Source organism: Astatotilapia calliptera, chromosome 23 (assembly GCF_900246225.1).
Source record: "Astatotilapia calliptera chromosome 23, fAstCal1.2, whole genome shotgun sequence".
In the NCBI taxonomy this organism is placed as follows: Eukaryota; Metazoa; Chordata; class Actinopteri; order Cichliformes; family Cichlidae; genus Astatotilapia; species Astatotilapia calliptera.
In genome coordinates, this window is record NC_039323.1 from 43092096 (window position 1) to 43110155 (window position 18060).

The 18060-nt window shown below is 43.2% G+C and overlaps 2 protein-coding genes across 3 annotated transcripts in view; both read right to left on the reverse strand.

Annotated features, from left to right (window-relative positions):
- LOC113015877 (ankyrin repeat domain-containing protein SOWAHC-like) overlaps positions 1-2759 on the reverse strand; it is a 3049-nt gene extending 290 nt beyond the window's left edge. The window contains exon 1 of the mRNA XM_026158235.1: positions 1-2759. This exon is cut by the window's left edge and continues 290 nt beyond it. Within this exon, the coding sequence (XP_026014020.1) occupies positions 650-1861 (1212 nt within the window). The 5' untranslated portion in view covers positions 1862-2759 and the 3' untranslated portion in view covers positions 1-649.
- Positions 2760-4771: 2012 nt separating this feature from the next.
- Positions 4772-17913, reverse strand: cep70 (centrosomal protein 70). 2 transcript variants are annotated; one of them, XM_026158230.1, is made up of 12 exons: positions 17344-17913; positions 16900-16999; positions 16432-16555; positions 15143-15323; positions 14507-14658; positions 7555-7660; positions 7335-7457; positions 7086-7235; positions 6781-6949; positions 5581-5689; positions 5421-5500; positions 4772-5137 (listed from the first exon to the last, which is right to left on the reverse strand). In XM_026158230.1, exons 1-12 carry the CDS (start codon positions 17350-17352, stop codon positions 5076-5078), a joined length of 1365 nt encoding a protein of 454 aa, XP_026014015.1. In that variant the 5' UTR covers positions 17353-17913; the 3' UTR covers positions 4772-5075. The 2 variants fall into 2 exon arrangements, with proteins under 2 accessions (XP_026014015.1, XP_026014014.1); XM_026158229.1 differs by lacking the exon at positions 17344-17913 and adding an exon at positions 17107-17299.
- Positions 17914-18060: the final 147 nt, after the last annotated feature.

Consider the following 18060-nt stretch of genomic DNA (forward strand, 5'->3'; position numbering starts at 1 on the left):
ACCTCAGCACTGCTGTCCTCACATACAGTAAACCAAACGGATCACGTGACGTGCACTCGGTGCTCAGCGGTCACACAAAGTGCTCACACTTTGCCAGAGCTTCTCTGTCACCTTACACTCCCTCACAGCCTCGTGACACAGTAACCTGGATCACTGCAGGCGGATTACTGACTTAAGGTCCACGGGCTTTAGTGTCAGCTGTGGATGGACAAAAATACCCAGCTTGGCCTGCAGAGGGAGTCTCACCGTCTGTGATCTGATTTAAAGGCTAATAGCAGTTACTGTTGTGAACACACAGTGTGCGTTTGTTGTACATCATGGAGCTGATCATTACTGTTCCCTTAGTTTATTTCATAAAGAAAACTAAAAGGAGAGAAAAGCCGTTAAAAGTACACTCGCTCATGTCCACCTCCACTGACCCCACAACCTTCAGCGGGCCACAGTAACCATGAAAGCTGCTTCATATATTCACCACACAGAGAAGTTCCCGTCTGATAATCCAAAGCTAGTAAAGCATGTTTTTCACGTTCCCATTGAATCAACACGATGTTCAGTCAAGTCAAGCAGACACTGCACTGAAAGGTCGTTTGCAATAACGATGGATGAAAATAAGCTGGGAGATATAGGTAGTGCTCCACCACATCCTGGGTCAGTACTGATCTGACCCAAAGAAGTGGCTCCTGGCTCTGGATCTAGAGGCTCTCTTTGACCCTCCCTGTTGCTCTTTATCTTTGAATGAAGTGCTGTGCACGATCTGGGATGTCCTGTCACGAAGCTTCTGCAGTTTGGGCTTCATCCTGCTCAGTGAGGACTTCCTCCAGAGGGGCATTTCCCTGGGTTGGCCCTCACTGTCCCCAGAAGCACAATCGTTGGAGTTCAGCTGGCTGAGGGGCTTCATGTTAGAGATCCTCCAGCGTCTTCCGTCCCTGAGATGAGAGTTCTCACCTGCAGAGCACTCACAGCCTCCAGCGATGCTCCGTATCTCCACGCTCACGTTGTCGGTGAGGTACTGGCAGGCCTTCCTCCCACTATAGTCTCTGATCTCCACATCTGCATTGTAGGTTCTGACCAGAAGCTTGACCACCTCCACGTGACCGTGCATGGCGGCGATGTGCAGAGGTGTGTAGCCGGTGCTGGATCGAATATCAATACTAACAGAAATGTTGTGCAGCTTGGCAAAATTAATAATCATGGCTATGAGCTCAGGCTTGCCGTGCTTGGCGGCCCAGTGCAGGCAGGTGAAGCCAGTCACAAAATCCTTCTTCAGGATGAGGCTGGGTTCTGCGGTGAGGAGGCGATGCAAGCTGCTCCACTGCCCGTCTGAAGCGCACATCATCCACTCGTGCTCCATAGGCTCCAAGGCTACAGCTGTCCTGTCTTCATCCAGGGTGGAGGAAACCATAGAGGTGGAGTCAGCTTCAGCCCTGGGGGACAGGTAAAAAGAGCGCCGAATCCCTGGGGAGCTGTTCATCATGACCTCTATGAAATGCTTGCGACTCCCTCTCGGGGTGCTGTTATCGTCACTTCCAGACAAACTGTGCGTATCTACGCGCTCCTCCTCCTGTGACTCCGGCGGGCCAAAGGGAGACCTGTGCTGGGACTGTGCAGACTTTCTGCACATGGTCACACTAAGCCCCTCTGCTGCGCTCAGGCTTTCCTGTGACTCAGCCTGCTGCTCAGCAGCAGTAAGTACCTGCCCCGTCCTACCGGTGTGTGCAGGCCCGGGTACGCTAAAGAAAGATCTCTCTGGAGCGAGCGGCGACGCTTCAGCCACTGTAATTTCTGGTACGTTGGGCTCTTTTCCAACCGGCTCCTTTCTGGACTCCCTGTCGTCTCGTCTGAAGCTTTCCCAGTTTCCCATCGCCTTCCAGCTGCTGTCCTCTGTACAAACACACCGAGGACACTTTGTCCTGTCAAATTCTTTCAGTGTTGAAATTATGCGGAACTCTGACTTGGCTGTTATTTCCGTAACCTGAACCAGGTGTTTCTCCTCACTTCTTGTTCCGCGGGCTGGCTGTAACGCATCCACTAAAACTACTCACAGCTGTGATTCACTGGACTTCTACTTGTTAAGTACCGATTGCGCCAAAGCACCATTTTTCTTTGAAACAGGCAGCGCTTATGAAACTAAAATACTCGCAGACTTTTTATTTACACGTGTACCTGTGTGCGTAAAAACCCACGACGGAGTGTTAAAGCCACATTAGGAAAATATTATCGCTCAGTTTGAGAAGAAAATCTCTTGCAGAGGCTTTTTTCAAGGCAGTAATACCCGCAGGAGTCCAACTGGACCCCACCCAGTGTTTACTGGACAGGATACTGGGACTAAACCAGAACTGATGGGTGTCTGTGCCGCACTCACAGCATGTATTACAGTCTAACCTCCTGTTTCTTACGACTTTACTATAAAGCTTTTTCGAGGGAGATGTTATTATTTTAAGTGAAATAGTAATTTGGTGTATCATGTTAATAGTTCCGTTGGATACTTTTAAACTAATTATCTCTCGCTTCACTGTATACATTGTTTTATTGTTTTTACCTCTGATATCTGCGCAAAATGCTGAAGCGTTCTTGTCCTGGTGATTTTCTCAGAGCCGTTTTCAGCTCTGAGTCAAGTTAATTTTTAAAAAGTCAGGTTAGACAAATAACCAGTTTAACCTTTTCTAAAAACAATACCTGAGAGTAGCTATGAAAATATTCTGATAACATTTACATTTCTTTACGGCTGCTCATAATTTTACCGTCACATTTGTTCATTCTCCTTTTTTGTAATTCGATGAAGTAGGAACTGTTTTTAAATCACCTTCAGTCATGTATGTATTATTGTAGGGTCTGCCTTACAAAGCGCCTGAGACGACTGCTGTTGTGATTTGGTGCTGTATAAATAAAGTTGAATTGAAAATCTGTTTGTCTTCTGGGATTCTCTCACTTTGTAAATATAAATAAACAAGTTGACTTTTTCATTACCTGAACAGGATTTTTTTCCACCATCATTTAAACTTTATGCGTTAAATTTCCACCATTTGTGTCAGAGAGTTAGTTCTGTTCCAGGTTTGAAAGTAATAGTGACGCCACAATGATCAATAATTTTTATATTAAGGAGTGCGCATGCGTCAACCGGCATGCAGCCTGTTTCAGTTGCTCCCGCTTTTCTCTCCATACTTTGTCTTACTTTTAGTTAAAGTGCTCTGATTCAGATGAATGGCAGCTGCAGAGATGTTGGCTTGCGACACATTTAACAAATATCTTGGGTAACAAAAAAAAACTAATTCTTGATCAACAATTTCATTTGGGTCTGATCCATGAAAACCAGCTTATTATGGGGTTAAAATGTGTCCATACACCAATTACATTATTATTATTCAATTAAATTCAATGTTATTTATGTAGCACCAAATCACAGCAACAGTTGTCCTGAGATGCGTATTAAAAGAATCTTTGGATTGTGTTCATGGTATAAATAGGAGACTACCACACCTTGATTCATCAGGGCCACAACTAACACCAGCTAATGTAAAGTCATCTGGGTATTTTGCTTTTAGATCTCCAATAACATCTCCAGTAATATCTTGTTCTTAGAGTCTCCATTATATCCACAAACATTCAAACGAATAAAGACAGACTGTTCGACATTCAAAACTGCAGAAATCCAGTTTGTTTCCTGGGAAACTGTTCAGGTGTACGGCTAATAAAACTGTCCCTCTATCATTGATTACTCCAAAAGTTCGAGTCTTCCTTACTGGAATTAATTTTATTGTAGAACGACTCAGAGTTCATCATTAGTTTACTTCAACATGATTTCTTCTTGAATCAGTCGCACATGAATATGACACAACATCTCCTCTTAGTTTCACAGGGTTACCTTTTCTCTTCACGACTCTTCAATCACAACATAATCTAAAATCCCCTTTTCAGTCGTACATGGTAAAGTCGGGGCTTCTCACATATAACACACTACCTGCTGCGCTCTCACAGCAGTGATAACAATGCTCCTGGGAGTCCGGGTCAAAAGGTCAGGCCTACAAATCCTTTCCATCACTCAGACTACATTTCTCATTCATGAGTTTGATTATATTCTGATTAGGATTTATTTTATTTATTTAAGTATTTATTTTCATTGTCAGAGAACAATGAAATTGCGTTTGGGGCTTCCGTACAACCCGTAAATAAAATAATGAAGAAAATAATAAATACCCCTTAAAACCCAAGTGTAAATATTTAACCCAGTGTGACTCCAGTGCAATAAGACAATCCTTAGCAACAACATGAGAACATGACAAGTAATGTTCATAAGAAATTCAGACAAAGACCTGAGAAACATGACAAAGTACAACAATGCAACCCATTCAATATTATTGTACTGTGAGATATGATAGTTATCTATTTAAGAAAGAGAATAAAGATATGATGCACCAATGCAGCCCAGCTCAGTGCTATTAAGAAGTTGGATATGGTTATTGTCCGTGATTAACCATGATTCAGCTACACGTTGCTGCTGCCACCAAATAAAACCATTCTGATGGTAAACCAGCAAACAGTGTCCAGTTAAACCTACTGATCGAGACGTTATCTGTGAAAAACACAATAAGTGTTAAAGCGCAACATTTTGTGCTTCCCTCAGTAACACGGTATGCTAACCAGCTCCATGTGAGGCGTTCGTCCGTTTACAGCTGGAACACTTTTGCTTCTTAGTGCTTGGGAGTATAAATCTATGAGACGTGTGTGGACGCTGCGCTCACCAAACCAAATGAAGACGCCACAGACATCAAACTGCTAGTAACTGACAAATGCTTTATTCCTCCCATGTTTGGGGCCTGCTTTTGTTACAGCTATGTACACATGTCAAACACAAGTGCTGACAGTACTGACGTGATTTTCAGAGACCACACCTCCTACGGCACCACCACCATCACATCGTGCCTTTAACTCATCTACTCCTGCCAGGTTTACAATGGTAAGTATCAAAAGTGTAAAAATCTGCTGGCATCATCCACACAGAGGTGAAAACAGCATCAGCCATGCTTTCAGGCAGCTTATAAAATAGAGGTTTGACTAAAAACAAAAAGCTGATCAGGTCACTGTGCTGTTTCTGTCAAAGCCTTCAGAGCTGGCAGGATGTCGTCTAGGTGGCTCACTCCTGTAACACACAGAGAGAAGAGCAGCAGTAGAAATCTCAGGCTTAAAGTCAGCTCGGCCAATCCCAGCCCAGGATCGTCTTAAAATCACATGACAACGAGCGGTTCACAACGAGTCAGTGCTCGGAAGGCACCCAACACCACAATGATTCTGACTGCGAGCTCCTGGAAACACCACGATCTGTTCATCTTCATGTTTCCTCAGTAATATTGGATGAGAGTCCTGGATTTATTTCTACCAAGAAGTCATTTGTAAATAAAATAAATAGAGTTGGTTGAATTTACCTAGAGTCTGTAAGATTCCTGTAACCAGGGCATGGAACGCAGGGAAGAACTCCTCGTGCTGTTTCACCTTCATGATGATGCTGAAAAACAGGAGCAAAGATTGAAGCAGGCCTGAGCAGCTGCCATCTGGTAGTCCAACTCATGTGTGAGAAAAGCAAACCTGTCAATATCAATGTCTCCCAGCAGCTCAGGGAACCTCGCCATGCTTTCAATGGAGGACACCAGTCTGGACACATGTTTCACAACTTCAGCAGGAGAAACACCACCGTCTGACAAAACCACAGACAGCCCTGTTAGTCTCATGCTGAATGATGCTGAATGACAGTAATCCACTCAGTGTAATATGGAAGACTCTCCTGATTATGGAAGCAGCATGAAAAAGAAGCCGTTATGAAAGCTACTGCTGTGGTCAAGGTCAGGAGGAAGATGCTTGTTAGTAATCGAAAACAAAGAGTCACAGCCAGTGGAGACATGACACTAATCTAACCACACAAAAACAAAGAAGACGATACAGTTATACAAATATTCATTTTTGTCAGTCGGCCCCATCTAGTGGCCAAGGCGTGCATTAGCAGATAAGTGTAGGTGATGCTACCTGCAGGGAGTAGCAGTGTTCGGCAGGTCCAGGCCTCTACAGTCACTGCTCTTATGTTCCAAACACTCATTGTTTTTAGTTTACTCTGGACAGTGTGTCTGCCAAGAGTTTTAATTAAGCACTACTGTGCAGTACTTTGGAATATCTTGGATGTGAAGAACGAGCAGTTCACATCCACATGTTTATACAGTCAAACAATGGATTATCATGAGGACATTAGCACGGTGGCATGGTGGTTAGCACTGTTGCCGCACAGCAAGAAGGTCCTGAGTTCAATCAATTCCACCATCAGGCCGGGGTCTTTCTGTGTGGAGTTTGCATGTTCTCCCCGTGTTTGTGTGGATTCCCTCCGGGTACTCCGGCTTCCTCCCACCGTCCAAAGACATGCAGCTTGTGGGGATAGGTTAATTGGAAAATCCAAATTATTCACAAACTAGGTGTGAATGGTTGTCTGTCCCTGTGTGTTGGCCCTGCGACAGACTGGCGAGAGGCAGGGTGTACCCCGCCTCTCGCCCTATGACAGCTATCCCTGAAAAGGAGAAGCGGAAGCGAATGGATGGATGGATGGCATTAGCACTAGTACCTCCTCGTACAGGTCTACTCTGCCTCCAGGAGTGAGTTTGCTTATTTTAATGACTCTTAGTTACTTTTAACTTCAGGGTTTCAATCCAAACGAAGGAAAATGTGTCCAGGAGATGCTGATAGAAGCCCAGACTGTCATACTGCATAAATAACATCCATAACTAGGCACTGTGTGTAAGTCACCTAGATCAAGGATATCTCGAAGGTTCCTCATGGCATTGGTCATCTCTCCCAGTTTAGTGTAGACCTCATTCATACGGGGGTACACTCCTCTCAGAGAGGTGACGTCAAACAGCTTCTGAAAATGAGACACCATGGACTCCAGAGTGTGTCGAGTGGGGCTTCTGAGGACCTAACAAGGAAAGAAAACGCTGCAATAAGCAGGCTTCTCTGAAGTATACGCTCAGACATGTGAGCCACCGCGCCCTGCAGTGTCATTTACACAACAGCCTGATAAAGTACTACAAACAAGAGTAACAAACTTGTACCTTATCATCAGCCGAGGCATTTTCCAGCATGGCGTCTACAAGCAGCAACATGTCTCCAACCTCTGCTGCTTCGTCAGTGTTATAACCACCATCGCATGGTTGTAAGGGCATTAGTCTGACAGACAGTTCTTTTAAACTGCACTGAAGACCCTACGTACAAGCACGCATGCACAGGAAGTTCATCTTCAAAGCAAACGTCACATACCTAACCGAGGGCTCGAGATAGTTTGGCAGGTTGTTGGTGTTTACCTTCAGCAGATCGAGCTGCTCTGCCCACACTTTCAGTGTAGACAGGACATCCTGGAAGTCCGGTCTGTGCACTCTCACAGGACCTTTATGATCAGTTACAACTGCACTGATCTCATTCAACAGCTGAAATTTCAGGAAAGAAAAGAAGAAATATTTCTGTTATGTCAGGAAAAAAGGCTCAAAGCAGTACGTGCCCGAGACCACATCAAGTCACACTTACATGATGATAGTAGACACACAGCCGGGCTTCCTTGGCTGGGTCACTGATGAGCTCGCTAATCTCAGCTGTGCCGTCTTGTTTTGGCGAGCTCCACAGGAAGTTGGCTCTGCGAATGAGAAATGAGATGAACTCCTGGATACAGAAATTCTGTTTAATTTCAGGAACAGGGGTCAAATTCACTTTGGTGCTCTTCACACGGTTAAAGTCTGGACAGCAAAAAACTCACGAGACTCATATTTAAACACTATTTGGAGGTTTTTTGTTTGTCAGTGGGAGTTCAGTTTCTACTTAAATTGGATTTTGTGTCTATCATGAGTCACAATGCAGTGCATGACCATTTCTAATGGAGTGTGACTGACGATAGGGCTGCTCAATTAATCGAATTTTAATCTTGATTACGATCTGGGCTTTCAACGATCATTAAAAATGACTGAGCCGATTATTAGCCCCTCCCTCGTGCTTTACAGCTGCCGTGAATACTCAGAATAACACCTCTGAGCGTATATTGGGTTACATCGTAGAACAGCTGACTGCAGTTGTGAGTTTTCAGAATCGGCTCTCCGAGCAAAAAATGACAACACCACGGAGCGCAAGTTTGATACCATCATGGGGAAGCTCACGGTTCTCCAACAGGAGATTGAGAGACCAGTGTCGGTGTCGGAGTGTTAGAGAACAGCTTGAAATTCTCATGAGTTGTTGCAAAAGAAAAATTACCATCATAATGCAGCTACCCCTTGGTGCCAGCTGTGGGCTCAAGGCTGGAACTGAACAACAACTCCCTGATAACGACTGTGTTGAGTCTGTTCCTTCCCTTTCCCTGCAAGGCCACCTGGGTTGGCTGGAAGACTGTTTACTAAGCCTGGCAGGGCGAAGGACACTGTCTCAGCTGAACTCTGGACTAGGGCTGGCACGATTAGTCGACTATCAAAATCGTCGACGACTAATTTAATAGTCGACGCGTCGTTTGAAGCTTTGTAAGATCCCAAAAGACGCAGGAATAAGTAGCAGGATTTAAGAGTGTAATAACGGACTGAAACAGAAGATGGCAGCACTGCACGTACAAGGATGCCAGCTGCCGTTAAACCCCGAAGAAGAAGAAGCTGTGTCCCAGAATTCATAGCGCAGCCCTGCTCAGTTTCCAACAATGGCGGCAGCTAGTTAGTTTTAATATTACTCTTATTATTCTTTCTGGGTCACAAAATAAACGTTTAACATATTTTCAAAAGCGCTCCGACGTTTTCGGAGACGTCTGTTACCCACTAGCTCGATAGCTAGCCGGGGGCTAGGCTAACTAGAGCCGTGAGAACAGCGGACTCCCGGCAAATCGTTTTCAAACCCACCGCCGTATTTCACTACTCAGGTTAAACATGATATATAAGTCACTTAGATAACTTAAAACTGTTATTGTTTGGCTTTTTTCAGTGTTTTATTTGTTCCTGAGTAAATCGGTTTGGCTGAGATTAAAGTTATAGTTTTTACACAGCTGAATAAACATCAAGCAGACAGCTGATTATCAGAAGTGTGAGATGCTCCAGAATTTACTCCGGTGTCCTGTTATATTTTAGATAGCAAGGAGTTTATTAAACAACACCGAAACAATCTGCAGATTTCATTAAAATTCATTAAACTATCATCTTGGCTTTATTCTTAGTTAGCACCTTAAACACTTCAAGCTGTAAGCTAATGATAGTTATATAAGAGCAGATGCTGCTGGTGCAATAAGCTGTACGTTTTACGTTCAATGGATGATGATCTGATTAGTCGACTAATCGCAAAAATAATCGGTGACTAGTCGACTATCAAAATAATGGTTTGTGGCAGCCCTACTATGGACACACGCACACATATACTGATACTGATACTGATAAGCACTCACTGATGCATCACCCTCCCTACCCCGGATCCAACGCCACCTCCAACGCTTACCTCCCCTCTGATGTGGACATCGGGTCAGTTGGAGGCGCAGTCAAAGATTGCAGCGGTCCCAGATCAGATGTACACACTGGAACTCTTTCCCATGTTGCTGTCTGTGTTTATTGTGCTGTGGTGTGTTGATATCTGTGCATTCCTGTATTATCCTTCTGTGTTACACATTTTAATGTTTTTTTTCCTCGCTACCTAGCCTGACCTGTCTCCCCAATGTGATGTTTGTGTATTGTATGTACGGTCGGCAAGGTCTGTCATCTCGGTTGTGGGCAAAAGACCTGCAACTGACAAATCTCATCATCTCTTTACTCTCGCGCTGCTCCGTGTGGCAAATCGAGCACACCTCTCTGCGTTTCTAACACGTGTCACAACAATTAAGTTGTGGGCCTGGGCCCTACAGTGGGCACGGGGCCCTACAGTGGGCACGGGGCCCTACAGTGGGCCTGGGCCCTACAGTGGGCCTGGGCCCTACGGTTATTATTGAGATAATCGCTGATTAATCGACTAATTGAAGAAATATTAGGCAAATTCGTCAACTATCAAAATAATCAGCAAAGCGGTTGCTGATAGGTTTTCCGTCCCTTCTCTGTATTATTGTGGGGTGTTTGCTTTACAACAGTAAGCACCTTGAGGCGACTGTTGTTGTGATTCGCTGTTATATAAATAAATAACAACACTTCCTCCTGATACCAGGACTCACAGTGGGCCATAGAGGGCCCAAGGCTGCTTAAGAACAAGCTGCTCTTTACCACATAACTGACTTGGCAGATGTTTACACCCGATTCCCCTCACAGTACAACCTACAAGGGTTTTACAGTATTCACTGCCCTTCACTGGCTCCACATTTTGTCAGCCTTGTTTGAAACTGGATTCATAAAATGCAAATTCATAAAATAAATAAATGTAACTTTAACAAAAGTGTTCATCTTTTAGTCTGTGAAGGTTGTCAGTCATCCAGGTCATTGTAGTCTAAGGAGCTCGGAAAGAAAAGGGTCTGGATTTCTTTGAAGTAGGGGTGGGCGATATACGATAGAAACGATATAAATTTGGCCAACGATAGAGATTTAGACTATATCGCTCTATTGCGATAGCGCGTGTTGATGATGTCATCAAGCTGCGCCGGCTTTGGCCGAAAGCGTTGCAGCGGCTACAGCCATTATCATCTGCAAATTATGCCGACAGTCACAGCAAAGAGATGAAGCACTTTTGAAATATGGGGGAAGCCAAAAACTGCGCTTCCTCCACTTCCGTAACATTGATTCATTAATGTTGAATTCTCTGCAGCTGCTCTGTTCCCATGTTGTTACTGTATATTAATAACTAACCTGGTATTGTGGATGAATGATCTCAGTTGTTCTCCTGACTGAAGTTTGGCCCGTGTACAGCATCCTGCTATGCGACTGCATTTGTCCCTGACCACCAGAATCCCTCACGTTAACTTTTATCATGTGGAAAAAAAGTTGGCTTCATCCTCCAGCTTCACTGTGCTAATGTTATGCTAACATAGCTGTGTCGCTAGCAGTCACGTAGCACATCATTATATAGCAGGTAGTCCAACTCCAGTAACCCTGCAAACGCCACTGCTGTTTAGTTTTCTGTCTTCATTTATGTTGGAAGTGATAGCAGAGCTGTACGTTTGAATTAGTTAAAAAAATCTCTGTCAGAACACGGTATGAAATGTTTAGGTGGAAACTAGCGAGCTAACTTCCTGTTAACTTCTAACTCTGTTAAATTTAATAAATTCTGTTTGCATGGATGTTAAACTTAATTGTTACACCTGGTAAAGCAGCAACGCTGATGATTTAATTAAAGATGAAATAATTTAGACAGTTTAACTCTCAGTGTTCGTTTGACTTTGGGACCTGAACTGACGGAGTTTTGGACCCAGATTACTTCGCGAAGCTCCTCACTACGGCAGTGTAATGCTCTGACATCCATCAAGCAGTGCGGCTTACCAAAGTTGTACTAAAACATTTTTTAACAGATTTCTGCCAAAATCGGTTCGAGGTCAGTAAGCACAACCAGAAATCATACATGAGGCACACTCTCGATTTTTGAGAAAAATTAAAGGATTTTAAGTCCTTATAGTGTGAAAAATACGTTATACAGAAGAAAAGAATATATCCTGATATATATCGTTACCGCACATGCTTCAAATTATATCGCAATATGAATTTTAGGCCATATCGCCCAGCCCTACTTTGAAGGTGTTTCATCTGAGAAGTTTCTTCAGTTCTAAGAGGAGGAAGTGGAGAGTCCCAGCTTTTATTACACCAGTTGCTCTTAGAACTGAAGAAGCTTCTCAGATGAGAGGTGAAACACACATGTCTGAACACAGACAGTGGAAAAATGTCAGTCCTAGTTTTACTGGATCTCAGTGCAGCATTTGATACAGTTGACCACAACATATTATTCAAACGACTGGAGAACTGGGCAGGTCTTTCAGGAACTGTACTAAACTGGTTCAAAACATACGTAGAAAACAGGAAATACTTTGTATCAATAGGTAACTTCACATCTGAGCAGACTAGTATCACATGTGGAGTTCCCCAAGGTTCCATCTTGGGACCCCCTCTGTTTAACATTTACATGCTCCCACTGGCACAGATTATAAAGAACAACAAAATAAACTATCACAGCTATGCAGATGACACACAAATATATATCACAATGTCACCAGGAGACAGAGGCCCTGTACAGGCTCTTGGTAAATGCATTGAGGAAATTAATGACTGGTTGTGCCACAATTTTCTCCAGCTAAACAAAAACAAAACTGAAGTAATAGTCTTTGGCGCCAAAGAAAAACGATTACAGGTCACCAGAGAACTTCAATCTATACATCTAAAAACCACAAACCAGGCGAGAAATTTGGGTGTAGTGATGGATGCAGACCTAAACTTAGAAAAACACATTAAGACAATAACAAAGTCAGCTTACTATCACCTCAAGAATATATCAAGGATAAAAGATCTGATGTCTCAACAGGACCTGGAAAAACTAGTCCATGCATTCATCTTTAGTAGGCTTGATTACTGTAACAGCATCTTTACAGGTCTACCTAAAAAATCAGTCAGACAACTACAGCTCATTCAGAACTCTGCTGCTCGAGTCCTCACTAAGACCAAAAAAGTGGACCACATCAGTCCAGCTCTGAGGTCCTTACACTGGCTGCCTGTCCGTCAGAGGATAGACTTTAAAGTTCTGATGCTGGTCTATAAAGCTCTGAATGGTTTAGGACCAAAATACATCAATGACCTCCTGACCCAGTATGAACCATCCAGATCCCTCAGGTCATCTGGATCCGGTCTTTTATCAGTTCCCAGAGTCAGAACCAGACACGGAGAAGCTGCATTCAGCTTTTATGCTCCTTATATCTGGAACAAACTCCCAGAAAGCCTCAGATCAGCTGAAACACTCAGTTTATTTAAATCCAGGTTGAAGACTCACCTGTTCTCAGCTGCATTTGAATAAAGCACCAAATCCACACTTTTAAGCTTAAATTTCAAAACTTACATTTAACTACTGATTTTATCTACTGTTCTGATTTTATCTGTTTTGATTTTATATACTGTTTTGTTTGTTTGTTTGTTTGTTTGTTTGTTTGTTAAGTGGGTTTAGAGCTCTGGGTAGCTCCCCAGCTGGGTCTAGACTGGGTCTAGAGAGTATTTTAAATTCAGGGAATTTAAAATAGAAAGTAGCTCGTCCACAGAAGGACTGGTAGCTCCCCTTACGATAAGGGTTCAGATCGCGCGAACAGGTGTGAAATGTGTGTGTTTAGTTAGTTTGTTTGTTTGCTTGTTTTAATCAATTTTAAATCATGCTTTTTATTTGTTTTTGTTTCTAATGTCTCTGTAAAGCACTTTGAATCACCTTGTTGTTGAATTGTGCTATACAAATAAATTTGCCTTGCCTTGCCTTCAAGAAACTTAAAGAAGTCCAGAAGCTTTTCTTTCCAAGCTCCTTAGACTGCTTATCTTTTAGTTTCTACAACTTGGAGTCCACCTGTAGTAAATTCAGTTGACTGGATACATGTTGTGAAGTAGCACACTTGTCTATATAAGATCCTATAGTTGACAGTGAATGTCAGGGCACAAGTCCTGAAGTCCAAAGAGCAGTCTGCAGACCGCAGAGACAGGACTGTATCGAGGCACAGATCTGGGAAAGACTACAGAACAATCCCTGCAGCACCGATGGTCCTAATGAGCACAGTGGCCTCCAGATGGCTCTGAAGCTCAGACCTGGGCAAAGGTTTATCGTCCAAAACGACAATAACCCTAAGCCCACAGCTGAGATAACAAAGGACTGGCTTCAGGACCAGTCTGTATATGTCCTTAAGTGGCTCAGCCGGAACCAAGATACAAATCCAACTAGACATTTTTTGAGAGATCTGAAACTGCTAGCAGCAGCCAGTACTAGCCCTCAGCCTCCTAACAGGTTCAGAATCGCCTTGTTTTAAAGTTATTGCATTCACTGAATTTTCAGAAAACCTGACCCCTGACCTTGAAGTCGAGGTCACCAGGATTCAAACTAGTCTCCGATTTGTTTTTATTACATGTAACTATGGTATCAATTTGAAAATCCTACATCGCATTGTTCTCGAGACATCGCATTGACAATGTGACGTGCACTGACCTTGGGTCAGATTGGTCTGTTTCCTCCAGGTTCTTCTGCTGGTGCTCTGACTTAGAGGGGTAGAATGAGGCCAAATCTGAGGCAATCTGAGGTCAGATTAAGCCTCGCTGACTCAGTCAAACTTCCCCAAAAACTCACAGCATGTTCCCGTCTGCATGTCTGAGCACGTCTGGGGCACAGGCCTGACTTTTGAGCATGGGCCCTGCTACAACATGCCATGTTTGACTGATGTGGATACGCTCACTTTGACTTGGTATTGTTGTAGTATTATTTGATATGAGCCCTCCTCTACAGATCTGCACAACAGTATGGCTGACTGCCCTCCCTAGACAGTCTAGAACAGACTTTACACACTGTTCAATGATCTTGTGTGTGAGGTTTTCAAATATCTTACTGTTGATCTGCAGGAGACCTCTGCTGGGAGGCTTGACGCTGCAAAGCCAATCGCTGCTCTTCTTTTTTGGTGATGAAATGGAGTTTCCTCTGAAGCTGGGTTGCCTCCTCTTTCTGTTTCGACAGCTTTTGCTCTAGAATCTCACACCGTCTCTGAAAGTACGCAGAAGGTTTTTCTTTTACCAGTACACGGAAACTGCAAACCACTGAAACATGAAACATAACATTAATGTTTAAATGTGTGCTCTATGAGAAAACATGCAGTCGATGAAAATAAACACCTACACTCATCTTAAAGAGTTCAGGGTAGCCTGTTAAATGTTTGGGAAACAGCTCAAGGTTCAGTGTTAACTTTGGTGACTTTGTTCATTACAGATAATATGTTCACATCATGTAAACTTTAGCAGACACCTGGAGACATCTGCTTATATGAACTATAGTGTTTTTTCAGTGTTTTACATGCACAGAGCTGTTCAGCATGACTAAGACTTCCAAAAGAAATTTAATTTACTTGGTGCCGAGTTGTAAGAAGTAACTGTGGCTTCGAGTGCTTGTGCCGTTTGTTTTGACTCTTTGTAAATGCCCTTTTGTTAACGGGAAATTCAAAGACAGTGAAATAAAAAGCTGAACGACCCACGTGTGCTTCCAGTTTTTCCTTCTGCAGTTGCTGTGTGTGGCTGTGCTGCTGGACTGCCTTGCTAAGGTAGCGGTCCTCCAGATCCTGGACTCTGGTCTTCACCTTGTCCAACAGTTCCTCCAGCTCTGTGACCCTCTGACACTGCTGAGCTGCTCGGCTCATGTGCTCCTGAACCTCCATTCTGACGACACACAAAGCAAAGCATGTCTGCACCTGCTGACTGCAGTTTGTGTAGTCCTAAGGCCCTGAACGGCTCGCTGAATACTTTATGGCAACATGACTTCAAACTTCTACGTAAAATTATTAAAACAGCATCAACAAGTTAAAATCTCAAAGGGTGAGAAAAGAAGAGCACATGTAGCCAGAAGAATGTGCCAGACTCTTACTCTGGATGGCATCACCATGTCGTCTAATAACACTGTGAGGAACCTTGGAGTCATTTTTGACCAGGATATGTCCTTCATATTAAACAAATATGTAGGACTGCTTTCTTCTATAGACCTCTCTGCATTGAATTATACCTGTTATTAACCTCTGTCTCTCTTCCACAGCATGTCTTTATCCTGTCTTCCTTCTCTCACCCCAACCAATCACAGCAGATGGCCCCGCCCCTCCCTGAGCCTGGTTCTGCCGGAGGTTTCTTCCTGTTAAAAGGGAGTTTTTCCTTCCCACTGTCGCCAAAGTGCTTGCTCATAGGGGGTCACATGATTGTTGGGGTTTCTCTGCTCTAATTTGGAGTCTTTGCTTGAGAATATAAAGCGTCTTGAGGAAACTGTTATCATTTGGCCCTATAAACATAAACTGAATTGAATAGAGCTGAACTGTTGGAGAAAAGCCAAGCACCAACAGAAACTGCCCGACACTTGGTGAGCATACATGCTCCATACAGACTCCATCTCAGCAGTGTGCCACCCAGTCTCACATTTCATGCCTGTACTGGTCTGTGAGGATCAAGAAATGTGTGTTCCTGATACTCATCTGATGTTGGAGAGGTTAAATGACAGCAGGACAGGTGGTCTATACAACACTGCATATACATTATTAATATCCAGCAGTAGCATTGCACATGTGTCACTGAAACAGACCCCAGCTCTCCTAGCCACGTTACAGGACAGTCTGAGGTTCAGTCCAGTAAGATGACATTCGTAACTGCAATAATGTCCTTGGGGTGGGGGGCTATTTACAGTTTCCATGTTTAAACAGATAGTTACAAACATGTTTCACTGAAAACATCACTAAATAACATCCCAGCACCACTTAGGATGTTTCTTACACAGTGCTGAACTTACTTGAGCTGGTTGTTGGACATGACAAGCTCCTGGATCAGGGCCTGCCTTCTCTCCGAGTCTGTGAGCATCACCCTCAGAGTTGTCCTCAGCTCAGCAGCCGACTTCTTGTCCAGAAGGACCAAATCTGCAAACACACAGACAACAGTATACATTACTCATCAAATCACACTGACAAGCCAAACATTTTGCTTAAAACTCAAAGTAGAATTTATAAACAAGTAAACAACAAAAAGACCATTTAAATCATTCTTTTCATTTAAAGTTGCATGTAAATTAAATCTATTGACATTTAACACAGTAACTATATTGTTGAGCCACTTTAATTTTATACACTCTGTCCTTAGCCGTCTTCAATTCTGATTTTTGTTTCCATGTATAGTTGTTACAGTCTTCAGCCTGATACGATTGTTCACTTTCGGCCACCGTAACACGTGACCTTTGATAAAGTCTCGTAGTGACAATTCTTACCTGCAGGACTCTTATTCTCAGCGGGATCTGCAAAAAACACCGGTTTAAAACCATGATGTTGTAAACGTTTGTTCACGTCATCCCACTCCACTTGTTCCTGCTGCAACACACACAAAATAAAATAAAATTAAATAAATACAGGCCATTTACAAACCGTCACTGACAGCGGAGTTCAACACTTTCCAGTTAACACAAATACAGCTCTACCTGAAACTGCTTGTAGCTCCACAGATAAACATATGTTTGATTTCTTGACTGTAAAGCATAAGTAGTCCTGAAGTCCATATCCACGCGTAAAAACGTCCCACTCAACGTAAACCCAGCTTTCATTAACAATGCAGCTCGTGTATCGGAGAGCGGTCGCTAAGCAGTGTATGAAAGGCGATCCAACAACCCAGCAGCCTCGGACCACCTTAATCATGCTGTTTTAATCACGTAGCTTACCTGTTTCATCGGTTCGGTCTGCAGAAAGAAATCAACAAGTGTCCAAAGGGCTTCAGTGAAAAGCTCTTCTTTTGGCGTCTCAACACAACTCGGGAACCTTCGTTTAATGTATTCTTTACTCAGCCATTCACATTCATTCACCTTAGACTCCCTAAAGTGGTTAAATTAAGTCCTTACTGTAAGTATTTCCTGTAGAAAGTCGATAAATAAACGTCCACTTAAAAATATAATTGTAATCGAGCAAACAGGCACAGACTGTGTTAGCAGCACTAGTAGCTAACAAGTTAGCGTTGGCCCTGAACGTTAGCTTAGCAAACGTAGTGAACAAAGAAGGCTGGTTAATTTAGTTTAAGTTACCAGCTGTTGATGTACACTTTGCTAATTTTTAGACATCTCATGCAGAAAATATGCTCCTTCCGTCATTCAAATAAGTGCGCGATGATGTCACTATAGTAAACCAATAGGAAGTGGTTATTCGACTTGTTCACCAATCAGCTTACACAAAAAAACTATCCGACAGGGTTTTTTTTTTTCAAACAAGTGTAACAAGCAAACTATCCGACAGGTGTCGTGCCAAGGTAGGTATCCCCCCTTCTCTTCTTCTTCTTCGTCTATCTTGTCAAACTTCAGGTGCATTACCGCCACCTTCTGGGCTGGAGTGTGGATCGGAACAGTTTTACACCTATGGTCTCATATAAATACTTATTGCTCTTTAAA